Source organism: Molossus molossus, unplaced genomic scaffold (genome assembly GCF_014108415.1).
Source record: "Molossus molossus isolate mMolMol1 unplaced genomic scaffold, mMolMol1.p scaffold_m16_p_6, whole genome shotgun sequence".
NCBI lineage: Eukaryota > Metazoa > Chordata > Mammalia > Chiroptera > Molossidae > Molossus > Molossus molossus.
This window is the reverse complement of record NW_023425399.1, coordinates 69,867,651-69,891,790: the sequence shown is the minus strand read 5'-3', so window position 1 is coordinate 69,891,790 and position 24,140 is coordinate 69,867,651. Positions and strand designations below refer to the sequence as shown.

Here is a 24,140-nt window from a genome sequence, read left to right as displayed (position 1 = left end):
GGTTGAAAGTATGCATTAAAGTGTGTAATCTATTTTATAAAAATTTTCATTAAAGTCTTAAAATGAAATTTTAAAGTATTGATTCTTTAGCAGTAAGTTCTCAGGTAAATGGAACAACTGGGTACTTAACACATAATTTTTTGCAGGTTTTTAAATGGCCAAATTTGTTCCCAAACCCATATAACTTGGAAAACAGAAAAACCCTTCTTAGTTGTTGTCTCAATTGCATACGTTACTGAAAGAATATAGAGCTATCATTGAATTATTCTGGAAAATTAATTTTTGTAAAGTAGTTGGATATCTTTTGTGAAAATATGAAGTGAAACAAAAGATGGTATTTTTAAATCCCAGGCAATATATGTGTTTCCACCTAAACCTATGAGTCTTACAGCTAGGCTATAATGTCCTCACCGAGGACATTTTTTTTTTGATATTTTGTTCAGATAGAGTGGGAGGGGGAGAGAGAGAGAGAGAAACATCGATGTGAAAGGGACACATCGAATGGCTGCCACCCACACAACCAACCAGGGCCGGGGACAAACTGCAACCGAAGTACGTGCCCTTAGCGGGAACCGAACCCAGGTCTCTCCGGACCACAGGCCAACGCTCTAACCGCTGAGCCAAACCGGCCAGGGCACAGCTAGGCTATAATGTAAGAAATATAATAATTTATACTTTTAGAAAGGAATGTGTAGTTTTTTGAAAGTCTTAGTTTAAAATTTAAAATGTAAAAATAAGTGATTGCCTGGAGAGACAAAGGAGTAGGGATTAAATGTCAACTAGTATATAAGAGAGTTTTTCTCATCTGTGAAACTTTTCTTGACTAATCATGTCAAATCAGCGCATGGTAGACAATATCTACAGTGTATAGGAAAGAGAGGCATGAACATTTCTTCAATGTATGCACACATAATTGTGACTATGATGAGTGCTACTTGTTGATTTATTTAAAGTGAAAAAATAGAAAATAATTAAAACTGTTTTTGACACTTCAATTTTAAAAATCAAATACTTATTAAGATAAGTATTTAATTAGATTTTCATTTTTCAAAAATAAAATATTTTGATAAACAGATAAAATGAAAGTAGCAATAAAGAAAACATTCTAGGCACAGTGGGTTTCCTACTTAATTTTATACTCAGAATGCAAAGTTTGATCTCCTCTCTGACAAATCAATGATGCTGTCAACTTGTTACTGGACAGCCCCCTGAGTCAGGGGTGGGACTCTCCCCTCCTTGGCTCTTGTTAATATTGTGAGAAGATATTCAGATGAGTGACAGAAAGCAGTGTTGAAGCAAAGCAAGCAAATTTATTAAAAATACACTTGGTATAAAGCACAAGTGGTCAACTCAGCTAGTCTGGGCATGCTGCCCAATGGGGGTTAAAGAGGTTTTTTACCCTTTCCCCTATAGGTTTCACGCTCTTCTGCCAGATACCTGGGGTAGCAGACTAGGTTTCAAAGTCCTCTTCTACATTGTTGTGGCTTATCTTGGAATGTTTGTACATACATCTGGTCATTTTTTTTTGCAAATCCTAAAACAGCAAACTTCTTTGTTTAGAGGGTAAGATAAAACTCCCCCTCTTTCTCCCTTCTTTCCACATTCCCTCTGTTCCTGCCCTATCAGCTATCTATGCTTCCTAACATCTCCCAAGTGTCCTTGGGTTTAGCTGGCACAAATGTAATAATTGGGTCTTTGTCCTCTATTTTCCCAGGCTAGGGTAATTTAAGCTATGTATTTTCTGGTTAGGGAGAAGTATAAACCATTTTTTTCTCAAGTGTCCTTGGCTGGGGAAGATAAGGTCTTGTGGTTCACAAGCTGCCCAAATCATTTGGCTTTGTTTAATTTTCTTGACTCAGTTTCCCCATTCCATTTGCCCAGGAATTTTTCCTTCTTCTTACTGTCCTGTGACAAACTGTCTGAAAGCATCATTCTAAAAATAATTAGAATCTCAAAATTTTGAAAAATCAAATTTACTGAAAATAATTTCAATATTAGTTATTTAAGCATATTTCTTGAACTCCACATAACAATTCTCATTAGAAAATAATATTTAGTCAGAATAACTTAATACTATATTGTAAGGAATGAATGCAGTTTAAATAGTATCACTGTGTAAATATAAGACAAAGTTATTGTCTTAAAAATGATCAATGCAATAAGCTTGTTGCCTATTTGTCACATAAATTACAATGCTGATGCTATCAGACTCTTTCAAGAGGCTTTTAAAATGCAAAGAACTCTGTTATTGTTAAGTTTTAATTAATTTATTAACATAGTTCTTTGAATAAAGGTTTTTTTTTGTTTGTTTTTTGTTTGTTTTTATCCTCACCCGAGGACATTTTTCCATTCTTTGTTCAGATAGAGTGGGAGGGAGAGAGAGGAACAGAGAGAGAGAGAGAGAGAAACATCGATGTGAAAGGAACACATGGAGTGGCTGCCACCCGCACAACCCACCAGGGCCAGGGACAAACTGCAACCGAGGTACGCGCCCTTAGCGGGAATCGAACCCGGGTCTCTCAGGACCGCAGGCCGACGCTCTAACCGCTGAGCCAAACTGGCCAGGGCGAATAAAGGTGTTTTTAAAGAGTGACTTAGTGGACCAAGTATTTCATAATAATACCTAGAATGAGAAATTAAAGTTGCATTTGGAAAAAAGGCAGACCCTTCCTGTGTTCTAGTTTTACAAATAGAGAAAAAGTTGTTTTTGGAACAACTTTAAAATTACTTGGAACAACAAAGAATAAATGAGAAAAGTTTAAAACAAAAGATATCTCTTGGAAAATTTTAAAGTAGACATAACAATTTAAAAATGATTTCAGAGTTTTTTGTATCTGAAAAGGACAGACATGTTGAATTGTACATTTCTCTTTGTATAATAAATGCAGTATACATGTTAATGTGGAAGGGCCAATTTTTCCACATATTAACATCTCAGAGTAATTAATAGTAAAATTTCTTAAATAAAGGGGTTCTGAATACATAGTGGGCAAAAAAATTCTATTGCAGTTTTACAAAAGATATATGATATTCAAATGAATGTTTCTTTTCATAAACTCTCAAGAAAAAAAGAACAATAACAGCATTTCTAATAGGCCTCATTGTTATCCATATGACAATACCTCTGGAGATGAACCTGGTGTAGTGTCAGAGTAAGAGAAGTGTAGCTACAACATCCTCAAATTTTATTTTTAGAATGTCCCATGGCCTGATTTTTTGCCAAGCATTGAGCAACTGCCAATTTAGAAGCATTTGGTTGAACTCAAATGTCTAGAGAGCCACATTCTCTAAAATTGCTTAATGTATGATCAAAGTGGTTCACATACTTAGGTAGGCAGTGGCCATGATGTTCTCCTATCAAAGTAAAGAAATCCCTATGGATATTCTCATCTAGATGAAAGGCCATCCCACTTCTCCACAGAGTTGAGCTGGAAAAGTGGACCAAAATTTGTCAGGACTCAGATTTTCTCAAAAACAATCTTTGAATCCATTCAAGAACATAAAGAATTCAGTCAAGAGTACAGGAAATTTGGCTAGAGAGAATGAAAGAGATTATTTTGGTTTGAAAAGGATTTAAGAAGAGCTGTCTCTAGTCAGCTGCCCAACCCTAAACAAATCCTTAATACGGATATTATGTAGAATGGCATTTTAATCCTCCCTCCAGGCTTGCCACCACTCCCTGTACATGAATGGGTAAGGCATGACCCAGTGCTAAAATAAACTATTTAGAAACTAATTCCATCTCACTTTTCTCTCCTCCTCAAAAAATTATTTTTAAAAAACAGACAAAATATAAAAGCTGAAATAAAGTCAAAGTAAACTGTTCATCTTCCCATACATTTCATAATCTGATATGAGAATTCTTTGTCATATAATTTAGTCTTTTACATCAGCATTGATAGATCACTTTTATAAGCTTTTAAAACATTTTTCAATTACAGTTGACATTCAATATTATATTAGTTTCAGGTGTACAGCTTATACAATTTATCACAAAGGGATCACCCTGATAAGTCTAGTACCCACCTGTCACCACACATAGTTATTACAGTATTATTGACTCAATTCCTCTGCTGTATGTTACCCACCCCGTGACTATTTTGTAACTGCCAATTTGTACGTCTTAATCCCTTCATCTTTTTCTTTTCTTTTTTTATCCTCACCTGAGGACATTTTTCCATTTTTTGTTCAGATAGAGTGGGAGGAAGAAAGAGCAAGAGAAAGAGACAGAGAAACACTGACATGAAAGGGACACACTGAGTAGCTGCCACCCGCACAACCCAACCAGGGCAGGGGACAAACTGCAACCAAGGTACATGCCCTTAGTGAGAACCAAACCCGGGTCTCTCCGGACCGCAAGCCAAAGCTCAAACCGCTGAGCCAAACTGGCCAGGGCCCCTTCATCTTTTTCATTCAGACCCAAATCCTTCTCCCATCTGGAAACCATCAGTTTGTTTTTTGTATCTATGAGTTTGTTTCTGTTTTGTTTATTTATTTCAAATAAGCTTTAATTATTTGTCCTTCTCCATGGTGCAGGTGTGTGTGTGTGCATGTGTGATGTTTAAAAAACTGGAGAGTGGGTCAGAATAGAAGCAGACAGAAATGAATTAATGTAATCAGTCACAAGTAATACTAAACCCCCCTATATTTAACATGAGGACCGCTGGTTGACCCACCACTTTGGTTCTACATGGTAGCCTCCATGGACACTTCTTTCCCAGCTCACCGTTCATCACCAGGGTGTTCATTATGAGGTATCTAGGGTTAAGTACACAAGCTGCGGCTTCAAAACAGAGTCTCATTCACTGGCCTAAACATGGTAGTCATTCATTATTTTTTCATTTAATAAATTACTACCATACACTAGGTACTAGGCACTCAGCATATTGAGAGAAATGACAGTTCTTATTTTGAAGGAGCCCATAGTTTATAAGCTGGTTTCACGTTATAATTACCCAAGGAGCTAAACAAACAAACAAAAATGAAACTATGCCCAGGCTCAGTCCTGGACATTCTTATATAATGGCCTGGAATGGAGACTGGAATGCAGTTAGTATTTGCAGAAAGTTTTGGCTTGATTCTAATGACAGCCAAGGTTGAGAACTACTATGTTAATGGATAAAAGAGATCAGTTATTAAGCAAATACAAGTACACTTTTCGAAATCATTTGACTTAATCTTTCATAGTTAGCCTGTCTTCCACCTTCAGAATCCTTCAAGACTCCACCACTCGGCCACTAAGCACACATTTATATTCTCAGCCCTAACAAGTTCTGTGACTAACCAGCTTTTAGAAACGGGGATTGGTTACTAGGATGTCAACCCAATCCCAGATCATTATTTCGTCCGGTGCTATGTTCTTCTAACCTGCTTTGCTCCACATGACCAAGTCCTAACTTCCAGTAACCCAGTTCCTTTCTGGCACTCTGCCTTGTGTCTGGGTTCTTCTGCCCATCACCTGAAGTCTCCTGCCCATTGCTGTTTCTGTGGTAAAAATACCTGCAGCCTGTACTGCCAGATATTTGTTGTTCTCCAGATCACTTGCCACACCTTGGCAGGCCTCTTTCTTGTCTCCTGTCTGATCTGGCTCACCTTGCCTCCATCTACAGCCCAGGTCTGATGCAATCAACACAGATACTTTTTGATAAATATCAAATATCAAGAATAGAAGGACCTTTTATGTACCAACAAATATATACTAAATATTTTTCAACTTATTCATCTTATAGGCATTTTTAGCTACTAGATTTCTTGGTAGAGCATGACACACTTAGTCCTTTTTCTAGATCCTTATTACCAGCACTATGAGACTTTGTGGTAGTGGCTGAGCTGTTTTGCTGGCATATTTGTTGACATCAAAGGAGACCAGTGATCCTACCAACCCCAGTGGATTAGGTTAACTTTAAACTGGAATTCAAATTACACTTGAGGTGTCCTGTTAGATATATTGAGGTTTGCTGTTACATGATAAGCTTTATTTTCTATCAGAAATTTTAATAATACATTCCAAAAGAAGTCATTCTTCTGAAATACCAATCTAAGTTTCACATCCCAAACCTTCAAATTAATAATATGCCTCCCCTATCCATTCAAAGATAAAATAAATATTTGGTTAAAAGTAATATATTAGTATTTAACAAAATTAATAAATACAAACAGCCTTAGGTTACATATGTTTTTACAAGGAGTTATAAAACCGCAATACCTAGCTTATAGCCTATGTAGTTATAGGAAATGCTTTATGAACATTTATCTAAGCTCTCATTGCACCATGTTGGAAACTCTGGTTTTTCCACTAGGTCATAAGCCCAGTATGCGTGACAAATATCACATTACTCTACTCCTGGTGTCCACACAGCATCTCAAGAATGTATGTTGCAAGAATGAATGTGTCTGCTACATATGGAACAAGTCCAAGTGTCTCCTGGGTCTTGATGTCCCTTCATGGCAAAACATTTTGACTTTGTGAACCCCAGGATTTTTTTCTAGTCTGTGATCCAGTGGTTCCCAAGTGGGTTAATCTGGTGCTATACAGTGTATTAATGTCTATATCTGTTGTATATAGTCATATTCTGGTAGTGAAATGGCCACACAAAAAAATGACTTTTGGTGCCTTATTCCAAATCAACGAAACAAACTCTAGCCCAGGAGCTCACCAGAAGATCCATTTTTGGTGGTAAATTTTTCACAGTGAAAGCTTTGTTATGGCATGTATAGTCTCCTACCGTTCTGAGGCTATTGATGAGAAAATAATAAATCAATTTAAGTTTTCTTCAGTCAATCAGATTTGAATCCAAGGGATTAAAGTATTCTTTTAACCTACTCATGACTAGATTAAAAGTTTACTTTTATAGTATTCTGTATGTTCTTCTAACAAGGGTAGACTCTGCAGTTGGGTACTTTTACATGTCCATTTGCCACTTTATATTTTCTCAGAGTTGGCACATGAAGGGTCTGATTTCTTTGGGAATACGTGTGCTGGTGTCTTTGTGTGTTACCTTTTACCTGGCATATATGTTCCTAGCATTTTTCTGGTTTCTCATGAAATTTTACAAAGGGGACTTACATGAGGTGTGGTACTCTCACCAGACACACCCACCACACTTTAGTATAAGAAGGTCACTTCTGTCCCACCTAGCTCTAGAGGGTAGTTATAAGAATAGTTGAAAGCACGTTATGAGTAATAGCATGAAAGGGACAAATATTTCCTCACAGGGTACACTTTGATGTACTCTGTGTTTACATTCTTTTCTCATCATAAAAATAAATACTACATTATTTATTTGTTCTTTATTTCAATCTGAAAATAGGGATAAATTAAAGTGACAGTGCTTGAACAAGTATGAATGTAAACTTAAAATAACTGGTTAATACTTTTTTAATCCTCTCATTTCTAATGCTTTCTTTTGTACAACTTTAATAAACTGAAATATATAACTTTGAAAAGTAATAGAGGTTACTTTCAACAATAAGATAAAAAATAAAGTAATTAAAAAATAAATAAATTTATCACTAAAATAAGAGGTTAAATGACAAAACAAATAATTATTATATACAGGTTTGAAACTATTTGCCCAGTGAACACGATAAACTTTGTTCCCATAACAAAGTGAAAGACGGTCTTCTCTAGTCCAATCATGGCTTCTCTTAAAACTGGGAAGTAAGGGCTGCCTCAGCTCTATAGATCATTCAGTTAGGACTGCTGTTAGTTTAACCCAGGAGTCAACAAACTGTGTGGCCTGTGGGCTAAATCTGTCCCATTGCTTCTTTTTTTATGGTCTGCAAGTTAAAAATAATTTTTACATTTTTTGTTTTATCCTCACCCAAAGACATTTTTTTTTTTTTCATTCATCCTCATATAGAGCAGGAGGGAGAGAGGGAGGAAGATAGAAACATCAATGCGAGAGAGACACATCGAGTGGCTGCCACCCACACGACCCAAACCGGGGCCAGGGCCAAACTGCAACTGAGGTACGTGCCCTTAGCGGGAACCAAACCCGGGTCTCTTCGGTCTGCGGGCCAACCCTCTAACAGCTCAGCCAAATTGGCCAGGGCAATTTTTACATTTTTAAACAGTTGAAAGAAATCAAAAGAAGATTATTATTTCAGGACATGTGAAATTATTTAAAATCAAATTTCATAATGCATATATTATATTATATAATGCATATAATGTACAAAAGAAAGTTTTATTGGAACATAAGCCATGCTTACTAGTTTATGTATCATGTATGGCTGCTTTTGTGCCATGGCAGAGTTAAATATTGCAACAGGAACCATATGGCCATAGAGTGAAAAATATTTACCATCTGGTCCTTCACAGAAAAAGTTTGCTGGCCCCTGGTTTAACCTAACTCAAAAATCTTACTTTTGTTTAAGGATCATGCTTGCTAACTGCTGTTCCAGCTTTCTCTGTGATTGGAAAAATATTCTTGTGGGAATTTATGGTCATGGTATATAACAGGAGTAATATCCCAGGAATGCATGCTTGAAACAATCAGTCCAGGACCCATAATTTGATCAAGAACATCCCTGTTTTTAGGTATGAACCAGAATAGCACAGGACCATGTCAAACCTGGCTCACACCTGTACTGAGGCTCCTGTGATGTGGTAAACGATTATCATGGCCTAAGGTCATACTTATCAATTATTCAAATAGCCATATATTGATGATTTTGATTACTAGGAAAAGCACAAAAAGTTAGGTTGAATGTTACTTTGGCATCTTACACAAATGAGATTAATTTTAATGAAAGAGCAAAAGCCCACCTGGTCGAGTTTCTGCCACAACAGGTCCGGCAAGGTCGGATGGCTTGCCGACACCTGCCTGGTTTATGGCTCGGACGCGGAACACATAGCTGACACCTTCCTGAAGGCCCTGCACCTGGAAAAAGCAGGTATAAATGCAATGGGCATTTCATGTCTTTTAAACAGAGGTACTCTTCCTCTGTAATAATAATTTACAGATAACCCTTGATCAACACAGGTTTGAACTGCATGGGTCAATTTACATGCAAACATTTTTCTTTTGTTTTTACTTTTTATTGAATTTATTTGGGTGACATTGGCTAATAAAATTATCTAGGTTTCAAGTGTACAATTCTATAATGCATCATCTGTATACTCTATTGTGTGTTCTCCATCCGAAGTTAAGTCTCTTTCCATCACCATTTATCCCCTCTTTACCCTCTTCTATTGCCCACCCAACCCCCCCAAACTTTCTACCCTCTGACAGCTGGCAGTCTGTTTTCTGTATCTGTTTCTATTTTGTTTGTTTATTTTGTTCATTAGATTCCATATATAAGTGAAATCATATGGTGTTTATTTTTCTCTGACTGGCTATTTCATATAACATAATACTCTCCAGGTCAATCTATGCTGTTGTGAAAGGTAAGATTTTCTTCTTTTTTATAGCCAAGTAGTATTCCATTGTGTAAATGTACCACTGCTTTTTTGCTGTTATTGTTAATCCTCACGAGAAGATATTTTTCCATTGATTTTCAGAGAAAGTGGAAGGGAGGGAGGGAGAGAGAGAGAAAAAAAAACATTGATGTGAGAGAGACACATTGATTGGTTACCTCCCGAAAGACCCTGACCTGGGCTGGGAATCGAACCTGCCACACAGGTATGTGCCCTTGACTGGGAATTGAACTCATGATACTTCAGTCCAAGGGCCGACGCTCTAACAGCTAAGCCACACTGGCCAGGGATATTTATTTATTTTTAAATTATTTATTATTTTTATTAAAAATTTTTTTTCTTTATTGGTTTTTTTTAGAGAGAGGAGGTGAGAGGGGGAGAGAGATAGTAACATCAATCGGCTGCCTCCTGCATGCCCCTAAATGGAAATTGGGCCCACAACCTGGGCATGTGTCCTGACCAAGAATTGAACCGGCGACCACTGAGCCATACCGGCCGGACTATTTATTTTATTGTTGACATTATTACACATCTCTCCCATTTTCTCCCTTTTTGCTTCCTTCCATCCAACCCCCACTCCACCCAAGCCTTCCTAATACTATTGTCTGTGTCCATAGGTTATCCCTCATTGCAGTTTTAGTTTGTATCACTCTGATGATTAGTGACGTTGAGCATTTTTTCATGTATCTATTGACCATCTGTATGTCCTCTTTGGAGAATTGTCTATTCAGAACCTTTGTTCATTAAAAAAAAATGCTTTTCTTTTTATTTATTTTAGAGAGAGAGGAAGTAAGAGGGAGAGAGAAATAGAAACATCAATGAGAGAGAACATCGACTGGCTGCGTCCTGCATGTCCCACACTGAGGATTGGGCCCCAAACCTGGGCATGTGCCCTGACCAGGAATCGAACTGGCGACCTCTTGGTGCATGGGTCAACACCCAATCACTGAGGCACACTAGCCAGGCCTTTGCTCATTTTTTAATTGAATTATTTGTTTTCTTGGTGTTGAGTTGTATAAGTCCTTTATAAATTTTGGATATTAACCTCTTATCAGATGTTTCATTGGTGAATGTGTTTTCCCATTCAGTGGGCTGTCTTTTCGTTTTGTTGATGGTTTCCTTTACTGTGCAAAACTTTTTAGTTTCATGTAGTCCCATTTCTTAATTTTTTTATTTTGTTTCTCTTGCCTGAGGAAATCTATCGAAAAAATATATTATTAAGAGAAATATGGGAGATTTTACTGCCTTTGTTTTGTTCTAGGATTTTATGGTTTTGAATCTTACATTTAAGTCTTTAATCCATTTTGAGTTTATTCTTGTATGGTGTAAGAAGGTGATCTAGCCCAGCTAGTGTGGCTCAGTTGTTGAATGTCAACCCATGCACCAAGAGGTTGTCAGTTCAATTCCTAGTCAGGGCACATGCCCAAGTTGTGGGCCCATTCCTCAGTGGGGGCATACAGAAGGCGGTCAATCGATGTTCTCTCTCATCCATGTCTCTCTCTCCCTCCCTCTCTCTCTAAAATCAATAAAGAAAACTTAGGGAAAAAAAAGAGAAGGTGATCTAGTTCATTTTTTTGCATGACCTTTGGTAGACAGAGTTGGAAACTGGTTCTATTAGAACCCTCTAGAGGAATCTGGAAGGCAATGACATGGATAAGGGTGAGGATAAAGTCAAGAGTTGAGTGAACCCATTTCACTGGCCTCTGGGAGCTCACGTGAGCACAAGCATGAGGTAGCAGGTTAAGTGAGACAGGGCAAGAGTCAATCAGCAGTTAAAGGCTTACTGGCATGAACTCTATAAAAACAGAGCCTCAAATCAAAAGCCACCTTAAAATAATTACAAGTAAGAATAAGAAAGTCACCTTTGAGGAATGGTAAGTAAAAATGTCTTAAGACTGTAACAAAAATGTGAGGTGGGTAAGTGGAGGCAAGAAGAGAAAGATGAAAGAGAAGAAAATCTGTGAATGTTTTCCAAAGCTAGGCTCAGGGATTCAGGTTCAATCTAACTGAATTGTTTTAAGCATCAGAAACGTTCCCAAACCCCAACCACTGCTAAATGAAATCTTACCAGGAGTCCAGTGTATGACAGACCAAAGCAAAGATGTTGTTTTACCTTGCTAACTTTAAAGTTAATATCATTAGAAGAGCCTTTTTTTCTTTTTAAACAGGTTTCTCAAACTATAATCATATTTTTACCTTCAGGTATTTGTTTTTAAGAGCCGCCTCATTGAGTCCTCGCCATTGGTCATCTTTGGCTTTGGCCTCCTTCATGTCCACAAAGTAGCCAGTGACCGGAGTCCGTCCAGAGTGGATTGGAGGCTTCCACTGCAGAACCAGAGAGGTTTTCCTGACTTCACTATACTTGAGACTGTGTGGTGGTCCTGAGAAACAGAGAGAGAGAGAGAGAGAGACCAAGTGCATAAAAATCATAACGTAGATAAGAAAACTCCAATACATGTACATCTAGAACCACAATTAATGTCTTACAGTTGAATCTGATGGTGGTGTTCTTTTCCCCCCCAAATCTATCATGTCAATGGAAATGAGTATTTTGTGGTAATTTATTATCAAGTTTCCTCAACTGCTCTACATCAACCTATTAAGACAATTTACGGGCAGCAGGAGGTTAAGGTCAGTTTAAGATGCTCCTTAGAGGCTAAATGAAAATTTGCTTTCAGGCTGTCCTCCAGCCTGTGCTCCTCACTTTTTCTCAGAATGGTTTAATTTGGTTGCAGATTCTGTTTCAGATTATTTTTGGATAATAATCTGAAAATTCTCCCAAATCTCAAATTAGCACGAAGAAAGGAACTCTATTTGATGGCATATGAATATAGATATTTCTTACAAAGGAAAAAAAGAATATATTACAAAGTAACTCCCCACTGGAGAAAAATTTTTCCTGTAAAGCATATATCCATATAGGGGTAGAAAAAACTACAGTTATGACTTACAAGGAACTTTCACCAAATTAATACAATTGATCTTGTGGGCCCTGAATCTGCCAAACATTGCCGGGTAGTTTGCACTCATTTATCTCATTTGTTATTAAGACAATTAATAGAAAGCTCAGAGAAGTCAAGTAACTTGATCAACCTGTACAGAAAAACAGCCAGAATGTTCTCCCTGCATGTATGTTCTTTGCACTCTTGGGAGAGTTCTAACTACTAAGTGATTTATCTTTGCATAACCAGTAGCTGAGGAGATATGCAGGAGATATATTTATATATTTGCCTTAAAAAAAAAAACTGATTTATTTTCCTTTTTAAAAAATAACAACTGATTTATTTATTTTACCTTTATTTTTTATTTTTTAAATAACAACTGATTTCTAACCAGCCAATCAAAATTACCTGAACTGACTCACAGTGTTCTGAAAGCCACCTACAGCACAGACTCTATCATGCTATGCTTTGGCATTTTATAATCGATAGTTCAGTATTTGTTGGGCCTTTTAGCTTGGCTTAAGAGTCACAAATATGTGTCATCCTTGTCTTCCCACAACATCTTGTGTGGAAATGAAAAAGGTTTAAATAATAACACCAGTACCTTACATTGGATGTGGTATGTTCTGTTTTGCAAAGGGCTTCTATGACCATTTTCTTGTGTCATCCTCAGAACCCAGTGAGGCATACTGACAGGTAACACTATCTCTGCTTTATGAGAAGAAACTCTCTTCTGCTGCTTCCTAGCCCCTCTCCTCTAGGAATAAGAGACCTAGTTTTCAATCCTAATTGCCACTTACTACCTATGTGACTGATTTTCTGGGTATCATTTAAACCAAGTCTCAGTTTCTTTATCTGTAAAACAAAGGGATGACAAGACATGCTTAATCCTCTTTCTGCAAGAGCTTTTTAGAGTTATGGCTTGCCTAACACTACTCAGTTAAGTTAAGGGTGGATCTGAGAAACCTGAGGTCATGGGGTAAAGAAAAGTCCCATTAATTTCTCCTCTGAATTAAGAGCACTCATCCTGCAACCTCTTTTGCAAACTATGTCTTTCCATTAAAACATTTTCCATAGGCTTGCTCAGAATTTCTTAGTCTCTAGTTACTCACATTTTAACTTTATTCAGGAATTGCAAGAATTTAAAAAGAGATCCCACTTTTGTGTAAGTGACAGAAAGAATTTAAGAAATATCGCCCTGGCCGGTTTGGCTCAGCGGTTAGAGCGTCGGCCTGCGGTCCGGAGAGACCCGGGTTCGGTTCCCGCTAAGGGCACGTACCTCGGTTGCAGTTTGTCCCCGGCCCTGGCTGGTCGTGCGGGTGGCAGCCACTCGATGTGTCCCTTCACGTCGATGTTTCTCTCTCTCTCTCTCTACCTCCCACTCTATCTGAACAAAATATGGAAAAATGTCCTCGGTGAGGATTAAAAAAAAAAAAAAAAAAAAAAGAATTTAAGAAATATCAACTGGATTCAAGGAGGTGAAAAGAAAGGCAGTGTATAACAAAAATAAATTAATAAAAAATTAAAAGAAAAAAAAGAAAGGCAGTGTATTTGCCTCTCATATTTACTAAAGTTGAATAAGCACTTCAACTTCTCTTAAGTTTATCTTGTAATCATTCTATTCATGTTTGGTAGGGAAGTAATGAAGATGCACACTCTCTAATTAAAGGCAAAATGATGGTTCTCCAAGGGCACTTGGGGGTTTCAAATAGAGGAAGTGGGTGGCACTGGGTGCAGGGTTGGGCCCACTCAGCATGCCCAGCGTGGCATGGTATTCTAATGTGGTAGATACTTGTGCCATAACAGTTGTTATTACATGTTGAATATTAAACCCAGGTGGGAGAATTTAGTCATCCTGTGGCACTAAAATATTTGGGTCTCCGACGTTAGTACCATTTAAAGCAAAATAAAACCATTCACCAAATAAATAATGTTGTGACTCTGAATCTTACAGGCTCAGTAAATTTGTTTGTATTAAATTTTTAAATTTGTTCAATATTGCAGCTTTATAAGAATTAAAAGCTCAGTAGCCCTGGCCAGGTGACTGGGCTGGAGCATTATCCCATACACCAAAAGGTTGTGGGCCCAGTCAGGGCAAATACATACATTGTGGGTTTGATCCCTGGTTGGGGTGCATATGAGAGGCAACAGATTGATATTTCTCTCTCACATTGATGTTTCTCTCTCCCTCTCCCCCACTTTTTCTCTTTCTAAAATCAGTAAAAACATATCTTCAGGTGAAGATTAAAAAAATAGCCCTGGGCCCTGGCCGGTTTGGCTCAGCGGTTAGAGCGTCGGCCTGCGGTCCCGAGAGACCCGGGTTCGGTTCCCGCTAAGGGCACGTACCTCGGTTGCAGTTTGTCCCCGGCCCTGGTCGGTTGTGCGGGTGGCAGCCACTCGATGTGTTCCTTTCACATCGATGTTTCTCTCTCTCTCTCTGTTCCTCTCTCTCCCTCCCACTCTACCTGAACAAAAAATGGAAAAATGTCCTCGGGTGAGGAAAAAAAAAAAAAATAGCCCTGGCCAGTTTGGCTCAGCGGTTGGAGCGTCGGCCTGCGGTACAGAGAGACCCGGGTTTGGTTCCCGCTAAGGGCACGTACCTCGGTTGCAGTTTGTCCCCGGCCCTGGTTGGTCGTGCGGGTGGCAGCCACTCGATGTGTCCCTTCACATCGATGTTTCTCTCTCTCTCTCTTCCTCTCTCTCCCTCCAGCTCTATCTGAAGAAAAAATGGAAAAATGTCCTTGGGTGAGGATAAAAAAAATAAAAATAAAAAAAATAAAATAAAATAAAAAGCATAGGTAAATGTTTTTGCCTTCTCGCCATTTTCTTCCCTGCCCAGCCAAACACCCCCAATGACAACCTCCTAAGAAGAGTATTTCCAGTTTGGTTCCGGGATCTTTATTGTGATTGAGAATTGGGAAAAGGTATATATAGAGAGAGGACGGTCTGGAGAAATAAGTGGAGAGATGTAAGTGGAGCGGGGCCAGGACTTAAGTCCTAGACAGGCATGTTAAGTTCGCCTCTGCATGAAGAGCCAGGAACCAGGGAGGAAGAGAAGCCACAGTGCCTAATTCTGGAAAGAGAGATTTTGGTTGATAAATGAGATGCTCCTGAGCAGTGGGAGAATGCATGGGAACTAGGGTATACAAGAAGTTTTTGAGGAATTTTTCTGTGTGATATGAATTGGATTATCTTTAATGGCCTTTAAGAAGCACTAGCAAAATTGGAATTCCGTGTAGCACCAAAATTGTGTGCTTCTGTCAATCCTACTTCATGCAGAGGCTGAGTTATGGGGACTGTAGGATTTATTTGGAATACAAGCATAAAATATTTTTACTCAGTCCAGCCGGTGTGGCTCAGTGGTTGAGTGTTGACCTATGCACCAGGAGGTCACCAGTTTGATTCCCGGTCAGGGCACATGCCCAGGTTGTGGGCTTGATCCCCAGTGGGGGGCATGCAGGAGGCGACCAATGTTCTCTCTCATAGATGTTTCTCTCTCTCTCTCCCTCTCCCTTCCTCTCTCTCTCCCAAATCAATAAAAGAAAAAAAAATTTTTTTTAAAGAAATTTTTACTCAGTTTTATATTGGTACCTATTATGTAACAGTACTGTAAAAAATTTTTACATAAACTCGAGGGACCAAGAGAATTCACTTCCCTTAGAACTTGTCTATATAGCACTTAAATTTAACTCCAAGTTGTAGGTTCTATTGGAAGTAACTCTGAGCTTTCATGGTTTACCTGGAACAGCAATGGTCCACTCTTCACATTGGAAGCATTCGCTTACTGCCGAGGGCGCTCCCAACCCAGCGATGTTCATGGCTGACACTTGGAACTGATACATCATATTTTCCTTCAAGTTGCTAATCTGCAACATGGACAATATCACAGAGAGTGAATGTTTCAGGTTTGTTTTTTCTAATTGATCAACATTTTATTTATTTACCTTCTAAGTAAATAATAACCCTTGATGGTCATTTTGCAATCTTTTTATCTCCTTTGTAATCTCCTCTCCTTGAGTGTGGGCGAAACATGTGACTTGCTTCTAGCCAACAGAATGTGGCAAGGGTATTGGAATATCAGTCCTGAGGCTATTTTACATTATATGGCAAAGGAGGAAGATATTTCAGATGTGATTAAGGTCCCTAACAGTTAATTTTGAGTTAGTCAAAAGGGAGCTAGATTATCCTTGGTGGGCCTGCTAGACTGATATTATACTTTATAATAAGAAATATATATTTGGTTTTTGTCACCATTCCTGGCACAGAGCTCCTAAACCCCTGGAATTTTACTAAGTGATGCAAGCATAAAAGGTTCTTTTGTTATATTCATGAAGTGATTTTGGGGAAGCCCCTGGATAGTCTAAATATTTGGGCTGGTTGCTAGGGAAACCAATCATGTGATTAGAAGGTTGGAATTTTTAGCCTCACCACTGGGATCTCTGAGGAGGGAAGCGAGGCTAGAGATTGATTTGGCTAATGATTTGTCTCCATAAAAACTACATAAAGAACAGGGTTCGGAGCACTTCCAGGTTGGTGCTGGGAGAGTGCAACTCCAGAGAGGGCATTGCCCCATCCCATATACCTTGCCCTGTACATCTCTTCCATCTCGCTGTTCCTGAGGTATATCCTTTTACAATAAACTGGTAATCTAGGAAATAAAATGTTTCTCTGAGTTCTGTCACTCTAGGAAGTTAATAGAACTTGAGGAGGAGGCTGTGGGAACTTCTGGTTTATTTATTTATTTTTAAATGTTTTTATTGATTTTTTAGAGAGGGAGAGGAAGGGAGAGATAGAAACATCCATTGGCTGCCTCCTGCATGCCCCCTACTGGGGATAGAGCCTGCAACCTGGGCATGTGTCCTGACCAGGAATCAAACCTGGACAATGCTATGGAACCTCTGATTTATAGCCAGTCAGTCAGGTCAGAAGCTCAGGTGACAACCTGGACTTAGCCCTGGCACCTGAAATGGGGACAGGAGCAGTCTTATGAGATCAAACCCTTAACCTGTGGGATCTGATTCTATCTCCAGATAGTGTCAGAATTGAGTCAAATTGTAGGACACCCAGCTGTTATCAGGGAAGTGTTTTGTGTGATAGCAGGGTAAGAAAAAAGGAGAAACACACAGGAGAAATAGTGAGTTTTTTCAAAGGACTGACTTTAATCAGATAGGAATTCCTAAAATGGGGTTTGGAACCCTCCTAAAGAGAAAGTGTCGCAATGATTTTTGAGAAGCAAATGCCATTTTGAGAAATGCCTAGTCCCTCACATTTGGAGAACGGCAGCCTCAGACCTACAGCTAGGAGCAATTAAATTCTGCCAACAACCTGAATGACCTTGGGAGCTGAACTGAAGCTCCAGAGGAGAATGCAGCCCAGCTGACTCCAAGAGCACAGCCCTGTGAGGCCTGAGCAGAGGACTCAGCTTGGCTGTGCCTAAACTCCTTACTTGTGGAAACTGTGATATAACACACATGGGCTATTTTAAGGCATAAGGTATGTGGTAATTTGTTGTACAGTAATAGAAAACTAATGCATGATCAGATGAAAATTCAGTGAATTCTAGGCTAGGAATAAAAAAATTCAAATTCTTTTAATGTTTCTGCTCTTTACTGAGTGTCCTAATATTTTCTATATCCTCAGTAGGAATTGGTTGTTGTGAGGGTAAATACATAATAAAATAATGAATGGGAACACATTTGCAAAATGGAAATGATAGATTATATTAGTGTAAAAATAATCCATGGACTATAAACAATCCTTTAAACATTAAAAAGGCTCAATAAATGGAGGTATTGATGGAAAAAGCTGAGTTGACAGAGTTTACCTATTGTATGATTTAAGCCAAGACAAATATAAATCCATGATCCAATCTACATCTGATTTGATTATGAAATCATAAGTTCATCCACAAGTGGGCCTGTCTTGTCAGTTATTTAGGGTATAAGTAGAATATTATGGCGATGTGTTATGGTAACGGAATGATATAAATATCCTTTTTGATTAAACACACACACACACACACACACACACACACACACACACACTCCCTTTAAGAAGAAACATTCTTTTTAATTATGGGGAAACCATGAGGTAGAAAACTTGGATCTAAGTACTTTATTTAGGTGCCAGGGTTGCTTTGGGGCCCTATTACTATGACCAAACCATTCCAGTTTACCTGGGAGTACAGTATTCCCAAGGACATAGGGTGTTTTGTGTTAAAACTAGGAGAGTCTCAGCCTTGGCCAGTGTGGCTCAGTTGGATGGAGTGTCATCTCGTACACTGAAGGGTGGTGGGTTTGATTCCTGGTCTGGACACATACTCAGGTTGTTGGTTTTGTCTCTGGTCAGGGCATGTACAGGAGGCAACCAATTGATGTTTCTCTCTTTGTGGGCCCCCACGCCATCCCCCCGCTCCTGTGTTCTCTCTCCCTTCCTCTCTCTAGAAAGCAATAGAAAGCATATCCTCAGGTGAGAATTAAAAAAAACAAAAAAACAAAAACAAAACTGCCTTGCTGGTGTGGCTCAATGGTTGAGTGGCGACCCATGTACTAAGAGGTTGCTGGTTCGATTCCTGGTCAGGGCACATGCCCAGGTTGTGGGCCTGATCCCCAGTGGCGGGTATGCAGAAGGCTGCCAATAGATATTCTCTCTCATCGATATTTCTATCTCTCTCTCCCTTTCCCTTCCTCTCTCTCTAAAATCAATAAAAAAAAAATACTAAAAATATGTAGCATCTATAAATAAATAACAAATAATGAGCAAGGCTTCTGTGGAATTATAAGACTTTACTGAAACTTTAAAGAAGACCAAAGATATCAATCATTCCTTAATATATTTATAGATTCAGTGTAATCCCTATCAGAATTCTAATATGTTTTCATTTTGTTTATTGTTGTGTTTTCTTTTTGGTAGAACTTGGTAACCTAATTCTACATTTTATATAAAAGGGTAAAGGGCTAAGAATAGTCCTGGATAAGGAAAAATAAGCTGATAGAACTTTATCTACCAGTTATCAAATAAATAATAAAGCTATAATAATTAAATGAATGTAATAATGAGCCAGTGGTAGACAAATAGACCAGTAGAACAGAATAGACATTAGAATAGAGTCGAACAAAATAGAGAAACAGACAGATGCATATAAGGAAACTTGATATATGATACAGATAGCCTAGCAGAATAATGAAAAAGGACAAACTTTTCAATAGATGATGCTGGGACAACTGGATATCCATAGGAATAAAGATGAATTGTGACACTTACTTCACATCATATACAACATTTACAGCTGAATTAATGCCTTAAATGGCAAACTATAAAGCTTTTAGAATATAATCTAGAACAATGTCTCTGTGACCCTGGAAAAGAGAAGATCTTTGTTTTTCTTTTTCTTTCTCTCTCTCTCTCTCTCTCTCTCTCTCTTTAAATAATATTGTCAAGCTGTAAGAACATTTGAGGTCATCTCACAGAGGAGGAAGACGACACACCTTGAGGTTAAGTAATTGGCCCCAGGTCACATAGTTAGGGCCACTGAGAGAAAAAGACTAGCCACTGAGTGAGAGAAGATATATGCAACTTACATAACTAACAAGAATTTATAGTCAAATATAAAAAAGAACTTCACAAGTCTATAACAAAACCCATTAGAAAAATAGGCAAAAGCTTTGAACAAGCATGTTATAAAAGAAGATTTCAAAATAGATTATATACAGAGGAAAAGATGTTCAGACTTGAAACTAATTTGAAAGAATATATGCACCCATATGTTCACTGCAGTGTTATTTACAATAGCCAAGATTTGGAAGCAGAGCAAGTGTCCATCAGTAGATGAGTGGATAAAAAAGCTGTGGTACATATACATAATGAATTACTATGCAGCCATGAAAAGGAAGGAACTTTTACCCTTTTCAACAGCATGGACAGACCTGGAGAGCATTATGCTCAGTAAAATAAGCCAGTCAGAGAAAGACAAGTACCATATGATTTCACTCATATATGAAATCTAATGAACAAAATGAACTAACAAGCAAAATAGAGACAGACTCATAGTTAGAGAGCTGGCTGATAGCTGTGGGGGGGGGGGTGCTAAAGTGGGGTGGAAGAATTAAGCAAAAAAGAAAAAAACTCACAGGCATAGGCAACAGTGTGGTGATGCTTGGGGGAGGGAGGGTCGGGGGCAGGTGGAGGAGGGTATGTGGGGAATAAATGGTGATGGGCAAAGACTTGACTTGGGGTGGTGAACACATAATACAGTATACAGATGATGTGTTGTAGAATTATGCACCTGAAACATGCAGAATTTTGTTAACCAGTGTCACACCAATAAATTCAGTAAGATGGAAAAAAAAAAGATGTTCATACTCATTTGACACCCAGATTGTCAATGTGTAAATATACCGAAGGATGTAAAACAATGGTAATTTTCATATTCTAGAAAAAAGCATAAAATTATCTAGTAAAATTGAAGCTAAAAACGACTCTCTGGCCCAGTAATTCTACTTTCAGGTGATAACCTAGAGAAACTAGTACACATATGTGCCAGCAGACATGTTCAGGCACACCTCAGAGACAGTATGAGCTCAGTTCCACACCACCACTAAAAGCAATAATCACAATAAAGCAATTCGTAATCTTTTGCTGGTGGTGGTCCTTGCCTTCAAGGTGTAAAAAACACAATATCTGTGAAGTACAATAAAATGACACAATAAACTGAGGTATGTCTGTTCAAATTTGTTCATAGCTACAATATTTGATATAGTTAAAAGTGCTCAAATATCAATTAATAATTGAATGGAAACATATATTGTGAAATGGTCCATATAATGGAATATCATATAGTAATAAAGTCATCGCCACAGGCATCAACATGGCAGATCTTAAAAATACAATTTTGTTTTATGTATTCTCAGTATGTGATAGTTCATCAATCTTAAATATTAAGTCAAAAGAGTGTGGCAGAGTTGTGGGAAGCAGTATTCCCCGGCTCTCACCCTCATAGGGTTCTGTGCGTGTTATGGAGCACTGGCAACTGTGAGACCCCTCAGGTGTTGTGCTCTGAGGTGGGCCAAGAAGTGAAGCTCACGTGTGTAAGGGAAACTGGTAGATCGGCCCATGTGAAGCCCCCCTTTGTGGCCATCAGAGCCACTATAATGATGGGTACTTCATAGGTGGCAAGCTGAGTCTGGCCACGATGCCCATTTCCCTCTATTCTTTGTGATTTGGACATTAAAAGTTAAAAATCCAGCCCTGCTCAGCCAGTGTGACTCAGTGGTTGAGCATCGACCCATGCACCAAGAGGTTGCTAGTTCAACTCCCTGTCAGAGCACATGCCCAGGTTGTGGGCCAAATCCCCAGTCGGGGGCATGCAGGAGGCAGCCAATCGATGTTCTCTCTCATTGATGTTTCTGTCTCTCTCTCCTTCTCTCTTCCTCTCTCTCTAAAATCAATAAGGAAAAATTTTTTTAAAAATCCAGCCCTGGCTGGTGTGGTTCAGTGGTTAGAGTGTCATCCAGTGCATGGAAAGGTTGTGGGTTTGATTCTAGTCAGGGCACATACCTAGATTGCGGGTGCAATCCATGATCAGGGTGTGTGCATGAGGCAGCAGATTGATGGTTCTCTCTCTCTCTCCCTCTCCCTTCCTCTCTCTCTCTCTCTCAAAAAAAAAAAAAATCCAGATTCATTGGATTCTTGGACTCTTGAAGCTAGTGGCAGATTTGTTACAGATATTTTGTAAGTTGATTTTTATAAGAAACATTAGTTTTCAGGGTAAGTATACATTATGTTTATGGGTATGAATATACATATAAATATACATCCTGCCTGGTCAACCAAACTACTTCTATTTATCTTCATATATATTTTACAAAATCATGTCATTATAGGCAATGGACACTAGAAAACGACATGAATCATTTACAAAGTGCTGGGCATTTGCATACTTGTGCTTATGTGTGCATGTGAGTATGTTATCATACATATGATGATACTCCACACTACAGAATGTCACATGCTTACCTTATATGCCTCCTCACTGACAGCTTTGACGTTGGCTTCTCTCCATTTTCCTGGTACCCCACCAATTACCTCACGATAGTTCACATAATAGCCAGTAATTTCAGCTCCTCCACTCTTATCTGGTTGCTTCCATCCAAGAACCATTGAGTCACGAAAACTTTCAAGACAAGTGATATCATAGGGTGGAGATGGTGGAGCTGTTGCAATATGAATATGTGAGTAGATAGAAATGCATCCATGATTCTACATACATTAAACTTGCTTTACTGGTGCCTTGCATGAAGGCACTAGATCTTGTATAAAACTAAAATGTGACACCAATCAGTAACTTGGCATCTGATTTGGTGTATGAGAAAAAAATTGACATACGGTCAAATGGCACTACAATGATTATTCTGAAGATTAAAAAAACACTGTCCTCCAACCCTAGAGAGGAATAAGTTTTGAAATACTAAAAGCAAAATGGTACAATACCCTGCAAAATGATTGTTCCCCTTATAAAGAGATATGTTTCCCAAGATACATATTTTTGTATTGTTATGTTATTTTGTTTTTATTTGATCCTTGAGGAAAATGGAATGTGTAAATCAATTTCTGCCTCAATTCATTTATTGAGAATTTCCATGTATTTCCAAAGAATTACTATTTAACTATTCAGGCACAGGCACCCTGGTGAGACCTTATAACTATATAGGTTCTGTCTACACACAGGAAAAATCCTATTATGAAGCTAAATGTCACCTTTAAAATTAAAAAAAAAAATAGACACAATTGCCCATGTAATTTTCATAGTATATAATACTTTTTGTCTCATTATTTTTAACCTGGTGTGGGAATATTATTCATAAAGCACAAAATACTATATAGCTATCTCTGTGTTTATTAGTGTCTAGCCAGAAAAATATTTGGAGGAAGTTTTTTTATTTTTATTTTTTTTATTTCTTTTATCCTCACCTGAGGACATTTTTCAATATTTTATTCAGATAGAGTGGGAGGGAGAGAAAGAGAAACATTGACGTGAAAGGGACACATCAAGTGGTTGCCACCCACATGACCCAACCAGGGCCGGGAACAAACTGCAACCGAGATACATGCCCTTAGAGGGAACCGAACCCGGGTCTCTCGGGACTGCAGGCCAACGCTCTAACCGCTGAGCCAAACTGTCCAGGGCTGGAGGATGTTTTTTAAATCTTCCCTCATTTATGTGGCTTTGCTGATCAACTTTTCACTCAGCTACTGAAATTATAGTATTTGATAAAGAAAGAGAGTGTCAGGTGGTAGAAAAAAATCTATCTAGAAAGGCAATAACATTAAACAGAATTTTCTAAACATTTATTTGGATTATCAAAGATAAAGGTACTATCTCATTACTATTCAAAAAGAATCTCAGAACAATAAATATTTTAAAAATAAAATGTTTGTTCCTCTCTTCCCACCCCAACTGCCTTCATTCTTTACATTTTAAAAAGAGCTCTCTCTTGCCTAGACGGTCTGGCTAAGTGGTTGAGCATCCACTTATGCACCAAGAGGTCACTGGTTCCATTCCTGGTCAGGGCACATGCCCAGGTTGTGGGCCTGATCCCCAGGGGGGCATGCGGGAGGCAGCCAATCGATGTTCTCTCTCATTGATGTTTCTCTCTCTCTCTCCTTTTTTCCTTCCTCTCTCCCTAAAATCAATAAAGAGCCCTGGCCGCTTTGGCTCAGCAGTTGGAGTGAAGGCCTGCGGACCACAGAGTCCCGGGTTCAGTTCCTGCTAGGTCCTA

At 38.5% G+C, this 24,140-nt stretch overlaps 1 protein-coding gene across 2 annotated transcripts in view; it reads right to left on the bottom strand.

The window, feature by feature from the left end:
* The window catches only part of MYOM1 (myomesin 1), a 173,005-nt gene that overhangs the window by 38,113 nt on the left and 110,752 nt on the right, over window positions 1-24,140 (bottom strand). For both annotated transcript variants that reach the window (XM_036244934.1, XM_036244935.1), the window contains 4 exons: window positions 22,378-22,574; window positions 16,103-16,229; window positions 11,618-11,802; window positions 8,771-8,885 (listed from right to left, as the gene is read on the bottom strand). In XM_036244934.1, coding sequence (XP_036100827.1) covers window positions 8,771-8,885; window positions 11,618-11,802; window positions 16,103-16,229; window positions 22,378-22,574 — 624 coding nt within the window. The remainder of the gene's footprint in view (window positions 1-8,770; window positions 8,886-11,617; window positions 11,803-16,102; window positions 16,230-22,377; window positions 22,575-24,140) is intronic.